At 47.3% G+C, this 12309-nt stretch overlaps 2 protein-coding genes across 2 annotated transcripts in view; one reads left to right on the top strand and one right to left on the bottom strand.

The window, feature by feature from the left end:
- Positions 1–524: 524 nt before the first annotated feature.
- TRAPPC1 (trafficking protein particle complex subunit 1) lies at positions 525–11783 on the bottom strand. The gene is given in 6 exon segments (XM_026722678.2): positions 525–878; positions 881–908; positions 1973–2111; positions 2279–2349; positions 11350–11448; positions 11665–11783. Coding segments are annotated over 5 exon segments (435 nt in total). The 5' UTR covers positions 11665–11783; the 3' UTR covers positions 525–780.
- A 46-nt stretch (positions 11784–11829) lies between these two features.
- The window catches only part of CNTROB (centrobin, centriole duplication and spindle assembly protein), a 32371-nt gene continuing 31891 nt past the window's right edge, over positions 11830–12309 (top strand). The window contains 1 exon segment of the mRNA XM_087916966.1: positions 11830–12003. The gene's annotated coding sequence lies outside the window, so the exon portion shown is untranslated.

Here is a 12309-nt window from a genome sequence, read left to right as displayed (position 1 = left end):
TTTTGGCTGCACGCAAGGAAAGCGGCCAAAACCTTCCTTTCTCTCCCCCAAACTCCGCCAGAAAGGAATCTTCCGGACCCTGCAAGGCCTCCTGATCCAAGAGGCTGCGCTGGTGTGACAAGTCTCCCAAAGACTCACTTCTGGCGGAGTTTGGGAGAGAGAAAAAGAAAGAATTCTGCGGCTTCTGCTGCTTTCCTTGCATGAAGCCAAAAGTCTCTCTCTCTCTCTCTCCCTCCCCCTGAGAATGGAGACGGTATCCTGCGATCCCAAATAAAGAAGGATCCAACGGTAGGAAAACGGGGTGGGGAATTTTCCTGCAGAGTTTTTTTTGGGGGGGATTTTCCCAGGGTCTCTGGTCTGTGGAATTTAAAATGATGAGTTTGGTGGTCCCCGAGGTCCAAAAGGTTGGCGACCCCTGATCTAAACGTTGAACGAAGACACTTACGGCTACTCCTCAAAGGCAAACCCAAACGAACGGGCCAAGATGGCGCAGGATGAGAAGAACAGGTTTACAACATCCCGAAGTCACTGAGATCCAATTTATTACAAAAAAAAATCAGAATATTCCACTATAAATAGAGCGATACCCAGTGATGGAGCAACATCCGGATGTACTTCCTCGGAGGGGAAACCGCTGTCCCCAGAGGGGCAATTCTTGGCAGTAAGGTATACAAGTCAGTGCAAACGCCCAGCCTCGTGGGAAGTGATGTGGCTTGCTATTTCTGGACTGTTCGTGCACCATGGAGTCCGGGGGCAGGAGGGTCGTCAGAAAAAAGAGAGCTAGCCGGCACGAGCCGAGAAGAAGGGCAAAGCCCGGACGAAGCTGTCCAGCTTGTTCCGAAAAAGCTCACTCTGGATGCTCTCGCTTAAGCTGCAGAGGGGTTTTTCACCACGTACTCCACGTAAATCTAAGCGGAGGGGAGAAACAGAGGGGGAGGGGGTAAGCAGGGATTCCTTCTCCACGAGCCCACCCAATGCGCCCCCACCCCCCCCCCAGAGGGAGGAAAAACAGAGCGGGATTATGGCCTCCAAAGGGTCCAATTTGTTGTCACTCCCCCACCTCTCCCATGAAGCAGGCAGGCATTTATAGCGTAGAACTGCCCCAGCAGGAATGAAAAGGAACCTTTTAACTTGCAGACGTTCCATCACCAAACTAGGTAACGTCATCAGTTTGCTCTGTAGAGAGTAAATCCCACTTCCTTCCAGCACTGAGGCCGTTACCTGCTATGGTAGTGAGTTGTTGGCAAGAAAATTCAAGCAAAAGTAAAGTCAGGTTTGCTGTGGGAGAGAGCACCAAAGAGCCCACAGTCACCCTCCTCCTCCTCCTCCTCTTTTTCCTCCTCCTCCTCTTCATTCTGTTCTTCTTCCATCTCTCTGCAAAGCCCACCCCTCCTAGCAATGATGAGGTTCCCTAGTTGGGTCACGAAACGTCTGCAAGAAAACCACCCAGCTCAGAGAGCACCAAGGACCCCATAGTTCTTCCTCCTCACCACCCCCACCCCTAGCACTGATGATGTTCTCTAGTTGGGTCACGAAACGTCCGCAAGAAAACCACCCAGCTCGGAGAGTCCAAAGGACCCCTGTTTCATCCTGAGCTACAAATATTTTCCTTCTATCGCCGGAACCTTTTTCCATTCCTCTTATTAAGATTCTCTAGTTGTTTTAGATGACAGTGCAAAAAAGACTTCCTAAACTTGCTGAGACTACATTTCTTTTTTTAAACAAGAAAGAGGCCGATTTCGATTTCCACGGGAAAACAGGAAGCAATCGCCGGCAAAAATTTCCCACAGCAAAACTGAGTTTTCTTTTTCAGGCTTTCAATAACTCGGCCATTATGTAGGGCGACGGCTCGAGTTTAACAAGCGGCCGGCTTGCTTAGTGGCTGGACAATTCGGGGGGCCCCCAGTTCTTGTCACTGAGACGAGGACCCCCTTGTACCGTAAAGGGGGACGCGCAACCCGCAAATCCTCACATAGCTGTAGATCTGGTGCAGGATGTCCTGGATGTTGCCCACTCCCAGGTCGGTGTTCATGACCACCTTGAGCCCGCTGGGCGTCTCGTAGTAGTGCAGCTTGTACTTGCTGGTCTGGAAGGAGAGGAAGCCGTCCTTCCTGCGGAGCGGGACGTTAAGGGAAAACACCCCTCTTCGCCAGCCCGCCAGGCGTCAAAAGCCTTGCCGGCGTGGCTTTGGGGGGGGGGGTACTGGGAAGGAAAACCTCTCCCCTCACCCCCGAGATTGCCCAGGGGGGTGGGGGTGGGGATGGGAAAGAAAGGATACATGTCCACAGGACTCATTTTGCTAACGAAGGATCGGATGGAGAAGAGCATCCCGTACATCAGTTTGAATTCCTGGCATGAGGAGCAGAGAGAGAGAGAGAGAGAGAGAGAGAGAGGAAGAGGATGAGATGCTGTTACGGGATACAGAATACGGGGCGCTGTGGGTCATATAAGGCAGGTGGGCACAGGCGTATTGATTGATTGATTTGGGTCATGTTCAGGCAGTTTATATTGGAAGTGGTGACCCTTTGAGAGCTGGATGCCACGAAATTTCATTTTAATGTATGTTGAATAATGGACATTCAAAATGACAATAATGCTATTCCATTCCATTCCATATTCTATTCTTTTTTCTATATATTATCCTATCCTATCCTATCCTATCCTATCCTATCCTATCCTATCCTATCCTATCCTATCCTATCCCATTCCATTCTCAATCTATTCTATTCTATCCTATTCCTATTCTCTATTCTATTCTACAGTATTTCTAATTTCTGTTCTGTTCTATTCTATTCTATTCTATTCTATTCTATTCTATTCTATTCTATTCTATTCTATTCTATTCTATTCTATTCTATTTCTATTTCTATTTCTATTCCTATTTCTATTCCTATTCCTATTCTACATATATTTCTAGCTCTACACCTATGCTTCCCTACAGAGCTATGTGGTTGGGCTTGGTTTTGGGGGAGGAAAATTCTGCCTCTGCCTACCAGCATCCATTGGTATTTATCTGGCTAGCCTCCTATCAGTGTGTGAGAGGGTTGAGGGCTGTTTGGAAACTGAAAGAGTATTTGCTATGTGAGCAAGAAGGAGACAGCAAGGAGCCTGGGCGTGGCTTAGCTCAACTGTTCTGTACTAAAGCTGCTTGGTGCTCTGAAACTGAGACTGAAACTCCTCTGTGTTTTGCATTTGGAAGAGATTTCTTTCCAGGTGGGGAGGGGGAGCTTAATAACAACAGCAACAACAACAACAACAATAATAATAGTAATGATAATCATATAGGAAATACTCTAAATGGTCTGAAGGTCATTTGGAAAAATCCTTTCTTAGCGAGCCCTTAGAAGCCAAGAGGAACTTAATGTGCCAAATGTCAAGTTTTCAGGCTTTACGGTTCTGGAGATTTTGTGATGATACATGACTAAGTTGTCCGCTGCAGGGATTCACTTAACAACGGTGGCAAGAACAATCGTAAAATGGGGCAAAACCCGTTTAACAAATGTCTCACTTAACAACAGATATTTTGGGCTCAATTGTGATCATAAGTTGAGGAGTACCTGCAAAAGAATTGAAGGGACCCTGGAGGTCTTCTAGACCAACCCCTATACCATTCTAGACAAATGGCAGTCCAATCTCTTCTTCCAGTGAGGGGGGGCACCCGCAACTTCTGGTGGCAAGCAGTTCCACGGGATTACATTTACTCCTCACCTCACAACCTTGTTTGGAGGCTATTCAAAGTGACAACGGCACTGAAAAAGTGACATATGACCTTTTTCTTCACACTTATGACCATTGGGAGAATCCCCGCAGTCACATAGTCAAAATTCAGAGGTCTGGCAAGTGATTTATACTTATGACGGTTGCAGCATCTCGGTATCACACGTGATTCCCCTTTTGTGACTTTCTGACGAGCCAAGTCCGGCGGGGGGATCTGGATTCACTTAACAACCATCTAACTTATCGACGGCAGTGATTCCCTTAATGACGGCGGCAAGGAAAGTTCAAAAACTCCCTGAAGAACTGTCTCGCTTAGCGGCAGAAACGCTGGGAGCTGAATCGTGGTGGTGATTTTTAAGTCCAATTAAGCCTGACGTTGTCCTCTCTGGCTGGGATTTTCTCCTTCGTTCTAGGTTAAATTCTCACTTTAAAATGCGAAGCGCCTTGGAAGGGGGACAGGGTTTTTTGAGTTGACTCGTAAAGCTTTGACACCCCACTGCACCAACTTTATGCAAACGAAGGCAATTCAACACAAGAGAACATTGTGCTATGTTCTGTTTATCCAAGCTTTACAGGTTTCCCGTCCCTGCTGGTCACACAGCGGGGTGAGACAAAACACACACACACACACACACACACCAAAAAACAGCTTCAGGCTTCAGAGGCTGCAGGCTGGGCCCAGCAGGGACTGGGCTCAAGGAAGCCTTAGAGGAGACTTTCTCGGTCAAGGTTAACCCTTCCTCTGCGGAGCACGATGGTGCAGCACAATTTGGTCTCATGCTCCTGGCTTGTGGGAAAACCTGACCGCATCGGTACCTGTCTCCAATACCTGCATCCATACCTGTCTCCACCCAGAACTGTGCATGGAAATTAGGGGATGGCAGATCCCACCCCAATGTTAGAAGAGAAATAATTCTGTTGGAGAGCTAGACTCCCAGCTGTCATAAAATATTCCCATGGTCTTTTTAGAATTTTAGGACTTTTTAGAAAGGGGGGTTGAAAGAGCAGTGCAGCAGCTGGGAAACCGAAAGTGCATTCCATACATAGCCTTTCAAAGATAGTAATTAGGTGACTGAAGTTTTTGCCCGCAAAGATCTAACTGGAGAGGCGTGATTGATGGCTCTGGGCTATGGATATGAATTACGATACACCCAGGGGGTGGGGGGAAAACCAGGGTCAAGGGTGGCAGTGAATGATGGGTCTCAGAGTCGGCTGCACCCAGGCAGTGCCAGACCTATTAACTTCCAATAAATCCTTTTTGGAAGTTTTGCTCAAGACTCATGATTTAATTGCGGGGTAACTGCCGGAATCCTGACACCAGCCGGGAAGAGGGGTCAAGTGGGAAAGTAGCCTGGGCTCATTATGAAACCACAAGCTGGTGAGCAGGGCATCTAACACCAGCAACTTTTAAAACCCGTGGACTTCAACTCCCAGGATTCCTCAGTCAGCATGTTACTTTCCCATTTAATTGTCACACCATCTAGTCTGCCTCTAATTCGTTTGTTATTTAATTTGTTATGGTTTATTTTTTTTTAACTTGGCTGAAATCAAGGTGTCAACTCGTAAAGCATTCCTAGCCTCCTTTCGAGTTGCCATAGGGAGGGGGGTATACCTCACCAAAGCGTCTCCAAGGTTACCAAGCTAGTTGGAGAGGCGTGGTCTCTAGAGCCTGCAAAGTCGTTGAAAGTCGGAGAACGTGATTTATGGCATATTAGCCATGAGATGCTCTGGTTGGAGAAGGTGATTTATGACATACCCAAGGGGGGCGGGGGGGGGGGGGAAACAGGGCAAAGTATGTGAGGCAAAGCTGGCTTCATTAGGATAAATGCCATGTTGCTCCTAATAAATAATTGGATTTCTTTTGAAGTTTGGCTCGAGGCTCATGATTTGATTAGGGCTTCCGTTGGAACCCTGACACAAGGTATATTACATCTACCGCATTCCCATGATCTACTAAGAAATTTTTCCAATTAAAAAAAAATGGTACATTTGTTCTTGTCCTATCTATGCTGAATTCTGGGAAACCCTCCTGGCTGGGGAATTCTGGGAGCTGAAGTCCACAAGTTTAAAGTTTCCAAGGTTAGACACCCTCACTTTAGAGCCTTATTTGGTCATTTCAATGTGAATGCTGCCAGTCTGCAGAAGATTCCGGTACTATCCTGTTTCCCCCAAAATACGACCTACCCTGAAAGTAAGTCTTAGCTTGATTTTTAGACTTGTACCCAATATAAGCCCTACCCCCAAAATAAGCCCTAATTAAGATCCCACCCACTTGAGTGCATGGGTAAAAATTAAACTAGAGCGGGGATGGGGGAATCTGCCCTATTACTTACCTTTGGACAGTTGTAGCCAGGCCTCGCACACCCTAACACTTGCCTCGCCATGGCCCATTTCTTCTGCAGCCAGCAAGGTTGGCAAGGCTTTCCTGAAGGCCTCTGGAGCTGAGAACAAAGCTCCGGATCGATCCAGAACTCTGTTATCAGCTGCTGAGGCCTTCAGAAAAGCCTTTCCAGCTGCAGAAGAATAAGTTCCTGAAGGCCTCTGACAGTGAAAAGGAGGCCGGGGGTGACACACACAAGTGAGGTTAGTCAGTGGATGACTTTCCCCCCAGATAAGACCTGGCGCCATTTTTGGTGGGGGGAAAATAAGACAGTGTCTTATTTTGGGGGAAACACGGTAGTCTCTCCTAGACAAACATTCTGGGAAGATTCCTGTACTATAGGCAGAGAACAATGAAGTAGCTAGTTTGAAATCTACACATATAGATCTGGTTGTTCAAACCTGACAAGGAGAGTCTTTGGGAGAGTGCCAAAACTCACAACAAGATGGTTGTGACCGCACAATGGAAGCCCTGCTTCTTTTAATGTGGCACCCTGCAGCCACCCTCACAATTTTTTCTGAACCACCTCGTACCACCCTGGCCATCTAAGGTTGGGTTGAGGTCCACTTTAAACTGGGCGTGTTTTTCTAAGGATGTGTTGGTGTTGTGCCATTTTTGCCGCTTATCGAATCCACGTCAACCTGCGGACAGTGGAGATCCTGCACGCCCTCAAAGAAGGTTACAAGCTCGACTTATGGGGGAAGACAGAGCTGAAGGTATCACAAAATTGTATTTCAAATGTGTCTTATTTTTGGGGAAACATGTTATAGGGAGAGAACAATAAAGTAGTCTTTGTAATATTTGAGGGGCTGCCTTAGAGAGGAGGAAGGGGGTCAAGCTATTTTCCAAGGCCAGGCAAGGAATAATGGATGGAACCTGAACAAGGAGAGATTCGACCTGCATATAAGGAGGAATTTTCTGACAGGGAGAACCCTCAACCGATGGAACAGAAGTTGCCCTCGGAAGTTATGGGAGCTTCATCCCTGGAGGCTTTCAAGGAGAGACTGGACTTCCATCTGTCAGAAATGGTGTAGAGTCTCCCGCTTGGGCTGGGGGTTGGACTAGATGACCTACAAGGTCCCTTCCAACTCTGATTATCTATTAGTCGGCTTGAACCTTAGATGGGTGGGTCTGGTTGTTCTCCCCTGACACTTCCTCGTAATTCAGAGCAGTTCCAGGGTGAAACCGATGACCCAGGAGCGATGGATCCTTTCCTCTTCACTGGATGTGTCCAGCAGAGGTTGGTCAGTGCAGCGGGCAGGCTACGGACTCACGGGTCATACCGCCCTATCCAAATCTGGACCTCTGATTCTACCCCTGCCTGCTTTTCTCCTCCCCGCTACCCGCAGGATAAAGAGCAATAGCTAAAGCAGCTCGGATAGCTGGCTAAAAGCAGACGCCTTAAATCCAAGCCCCCTCCCTTCCCCTCGCCTCTCTGCGGCCAGGGGCAGCTGCCCAAAGCACATGTAAGCACGGCCTCCGGTCGGCTTAAGGGGTTTTGCATTTTTTTTAATCCACTAACAGCTAAGCCCTGGTCCCTTGGAACCCGACCACGTTTTTGAAAGATTCATATCGGGCGAGATTAGCGGCGTGAGGCCGCCCAATCAGAAAGACATCGTTCTTAAACCCGGGTCAAACTGAAATAACGCCACGGGGCAAGCGCTGGAGCTTGAATCAGCTTTTGGAAATGTCACACCGAGCTCGGACATCTCCCAAGCGGGGCTTGCTTTTTATTGATTTAGTTAGCAGATTTTTAAAGCTGCCCATCTACCCCACAGAGGTTTTGTTCCTGGGGGAAACGGAGCAGTAACTCCCATCCTCCCCGCACTCAGTGTCCATATTGCCTGGGGATGATGAGGGTCCAAGTTCTCCTCGGTTTGGAATATAATTTTCATAGGGTCATACCGGGTCCACCCCGCTGGCCTTTAGAAACGGCCAAACTGGGTTTCTGGAAGACCTCAGGTGGGTTTGCAGCAAGTTAAAATTACAGTCCTTGGCTTACAACAATTCATTCAGCGACCATTCGAAGTTACAACAGCACTGGAAAAAAGTTACATGGGCTGTTTTCACACTTATGACCGTCGTAGCATCCCCCAGGGCCATGTTAAATTTAGACAGTTGGCAACTGACTCAACAGGCGCAGCGTCCCGTGGTCATGCGATCCCCTTTGCGACCTTCTGACAAGCAAGGTCAATGGGGGAAGCCGGATTCGCTTAACAACCGTGTGATTAACTTAACAAGACATTCACTTAACTATGGCAAGACAGGTCATAAAACGAGGCAAAAACACACTTCAATGCTGCACTTAGCAACAGAAATGTTGGGCTCAATTGTGGTCGGACGTCGAGGACTCCCTGCACAGTATTTTACAGGTAGTCCTCGACTTACAAAAGTTCATCTAGTGACCAAAATTACAACAGCACTGACTGAAAAATGTGACTTGTGAGCGTTTTTCAGACTTACGACCGTTGCAGCACCACGTGCTCAAAATTCAGCTGCTTGGCAACTGGCTCGTACTTATGACCGTCACTGTGTCCCAAAGTCATGTGATCCCCTTTAGTGACTAGCAAACTCAATGGGGGAAGCCGGATTCACTTAACAACCAGCTTACTAACTTATCAACTGCAGTGATTCACTTAACAATCGAAGCCAGGAAGGTCGTAAAACAGGGCAAAACTCACTTAGCAAAGTCTCACTTAACCACATACAACTTTGGGCTCCATTGTGGTCCTAAGTGAAGGGCTACGTGTATTTATCTTGCCTGTAGCTTTTGTACAATTTTATCTTTTCAATACTGTTAAGCTGCCCTGTGGCAAGACAGGCGATCAATCAGGGTGGATAAAAATCGATTTAATTTAAAAAAAAAACACAAGATTTTTTTTAAATCAAATTTATTTTAATACAATGCTTTTGGAGTAAAAATCTATCTAAAGATAGTTTTCTTCATGTAGCATGAACTGTATATCTATCTATCTGTCTGTCTGTCTGTCTGTCTGTCTGTCTAACTCTATTTTTGTATCTATCTATCATCTATCTATCTATCTATCTATCTATCTATCTATCTATCTATCTATTTCTATTCTATATAATAAAAGTGAAAGATGACTCATGCATCATCACAAAATCTCCAGGACCATAAAGCCTACAAACTTGGAATTTGGCATACATGTTCCTCTCGGCTTCTAGGTGTTCACTAAAAAAGAATTTTCCGAAATAACCATCAGATCATTTAGAGCATTTCCTGTACTACTACTACTACTACTACTACTACTACTACTATTATCACCACACTCTGATGCTAAGGAGTTCTACGCCCCCTCCCCACCTGGAAAGAAATCCCTTCCAAATGCAAAACACAAGCAGAGGAGTTTCAGTTTCACAGCACCAAGCAGCTTCAGTACAGAACAGCTGAGCTAAGCCACGCCCAGGCTCCTTGCTGTCTCCTTCTTGTTCACACAGCAAATACTGTTTCAGTTTCTAAACAGCCCTCAACTCTCCCACACACTGACAGGATGCTAGCCAGATGAATGCCGATAGATGCTGGTAGGCAGAGGCAGAATTCTGCCCCCCCTTATTTTCTTCCCCCAAAACTTAAGCCTGACCACATAGTTTTCCAGAGAAGCACAGGTATTCAGCTAGTTCTGTAATATTGAAACTGTTGTTGAGTCAACAGCAGGTCAGAGGAAAAGTCACTGCAGGACAGAGATGACAGTTACTCTTTAAAAATCATGATTTAAATTGATTTGATTCAAATCAAGCGTTTTTACTAGTAATTTAAATCGTGATTTAAATCAATTTGATTTAAATCAAATCCACCCTGATCACAATGGACCCCTTCCCCAAACATTTCTGTTGCTAAGTGAGAAATTTGTTAATCTGAGTGTGGCTCCATTTGATGACTTTTCTGGCCACGTTCGTTAAGCAAATCACTGCAGTTGTGAAGCAAGTAACAACAGTTTTAAGTGAATCTATCTTTCCCATGGCTTTGCTTGTCAGAAGGACGCCCTTGGGATGCTCCCACAGTCATAAGTACAAATCACTTGCCAGGCATCTGAATTTTGATCACGTGGCCACAAGAATGCTGCAGCATGAAATATCGTCATAAATTAGGGTTTTTTGGTGTCATTCTAACTAAGTGAATGGTTGCAAGTCAAAGACAACCTGTATTCAGATTATTTAATCACTAGCTCGATCCCCATGCTTCGCTACAAAACTCTGTGGTCGGGCTTAGTTTTTGGGGAGGAAAATAAGGAGGAAAAATTTCTGCCTCTGCCTACCAGCAATCATGGGTATTCATCTGGCTAATGTGCTGCCAGTGTGTGAAAGAGTTGAGGGCTGCGTGGAAACTGAAAGAGTATTTGCTATGTGAGCAAGGAGACAGCAAGGAGCCTGGGCGTGGCTTAGCTCAACTATTCTGGACTAAAGCTGGTTGGCTGCTGTGAAACTGAAACTGAAACTGAAACTCCTCTCTTCTGATTGTCTTTTGCCTTTGGAAGATATTTCTTTTCAGGTGTGGAGGAGCATCAGAGCATATTAATAATAATAATAATATAGGAAATACTCTAAATGCTCTGAGGGTCATTTCGAAAAATCCTTTCTTAGTGAGCCCCTAGAAGCCAGGAGAAACATAATGTGCCAAATTTCAAGTTTGTAGTCTTTATGGTCCAGGAGATTTTGTGATGATGCGTAAATGGCATTTCGCTTTTATATATATGGATTAAAAAATAATAATTTAATTTAATGTATTGGCCGGCCCATCTTGCCAAAGGGTAACTCTGGGCAGCTTAAAAATATTGAAAATTATACAAAACCTATACAGGGAGTCCTTGACTTAGGACCACAATTGAGCCCCAAAAATTATGTTGTTAAAGTGAGACGGGACTACGCCAAAGACTACCTACCCTGGGCTTCTGGTTCTGATTTTCAGTGGTTATTTATAACAATAATTAATTGCAATGATAATGAATAATAATAAATTACAATTCCAATAATAAAAATAAAATAACAATAAAGTTATATAATAATAAATTACAATCACAATAATTAATAAATAATAATATATTACAATTACAATGAATAACAATAATAATAATTATGGGAGCCCAAGAATAATTCTGCGCCCCCCCTCCCAACAAGGAGCCTGGACGAGGCCTCTGAGCGCGTGTAGAGGGCAGTTCTCCCCCATGATGTGGGGGAGCCTGGGGGTGGGGGGGGGAGAGCCTGGGGGCGGGGGGGGGGGGCTGTTGTCTCACCTCCTCCTTGGAAATGCCGGCCTGCTTCTTGCGGTTCCACTCGCTGTAGTGCAGGCAGACCCCGTTGCGGTCGAAGAGGTAGAGGTTGTGCACCGTCATCTGGGGCGCGGGGAGACAAAGCGGGGGGGCAAGGCACCCCAGGTTAGAGCCAGGCTGCGGGAGAGGCCTCCCCGTCAGCCACCCCACGCAACACAGAGGGATATCAATACACTCGTCATGAGGATAACGCCGCCCATCATCCACACCTCCCCTCCCGCTCAGATTTTTCGGGGCCGGGAAGGACCCCCTCACCGCCCCCACCCCAAAAAAATTTACCTCAGCGGCCGCTTCCGTCTCTATGACAACCCGCAGGCCCGACGTCCTCCGCTTCCGCCTACGTGACGCCACGGCCCTGTTCGCTGATTGGCCCCCGTCCCGCTTTCGGGCCCGCCTTTCTCTCGACCCAGGCGCGCCCTCGCGCGAGCCCTTCCTGGCGAGGGCTTTGCCCTTAACGCGGGAAGATTTGCCCGCAAGGAAAATGGCGGCGCCGGCTTCACCTCGCTCCCGCCTCCGAGGCTTTGCCCGGCGCTGCGCGGGGGCGAAAGAGCCGAGCGGGGGCCCCTGCGAGGACCGGAGCGGCGGGGATGGAGGCCTAGAACCTGTCGGGGCAGCAGAGTGGGTCTCAAAGCGAGGACACGAGACGGGGTCGCTAAAATGACGGGGAGGGGTCGCTGGGGAGGGGGACCTATTTTACCTCAGGAATGTGGGGGAGGGGCCCCTGCGGGAGGAACACCCTCCCCTGCAGATGTGCAGGACTCCAACTCCCATTGTCCTCCCTGGGAGCCTGGCAGAGTTGGCGAGGGATGATGGGAGATGGAGTCCAAGGCAGAGGGTCAGCTGAGGAGGGTCAAGAGGGGGTGGTCCTGAGGGGAGAGGGGTGAGTAGGAAGCCTTTTTGGAGACCACGGCACGATATTGGGGG

This window comes from Pseudonaja textilis, chromosome Z, assembly GCF_049901715.1.
Source record: "Pseudonaja textilis isolate UNSWEBS1 chromosome Z, rPseTex1.2, whole genome shotgun sequence".
NCBI lineage: Eukaryota > Metazoa > Chordata > Lepidosauria > Squamata > Elapidae > Pseudonaja > Pseudonaja textilis.
The sequence above is the reverse complement of the archived record's forward strand: the minus strand, read 5'-3'. Positions and strand labels throughout refer to the sequence as shown.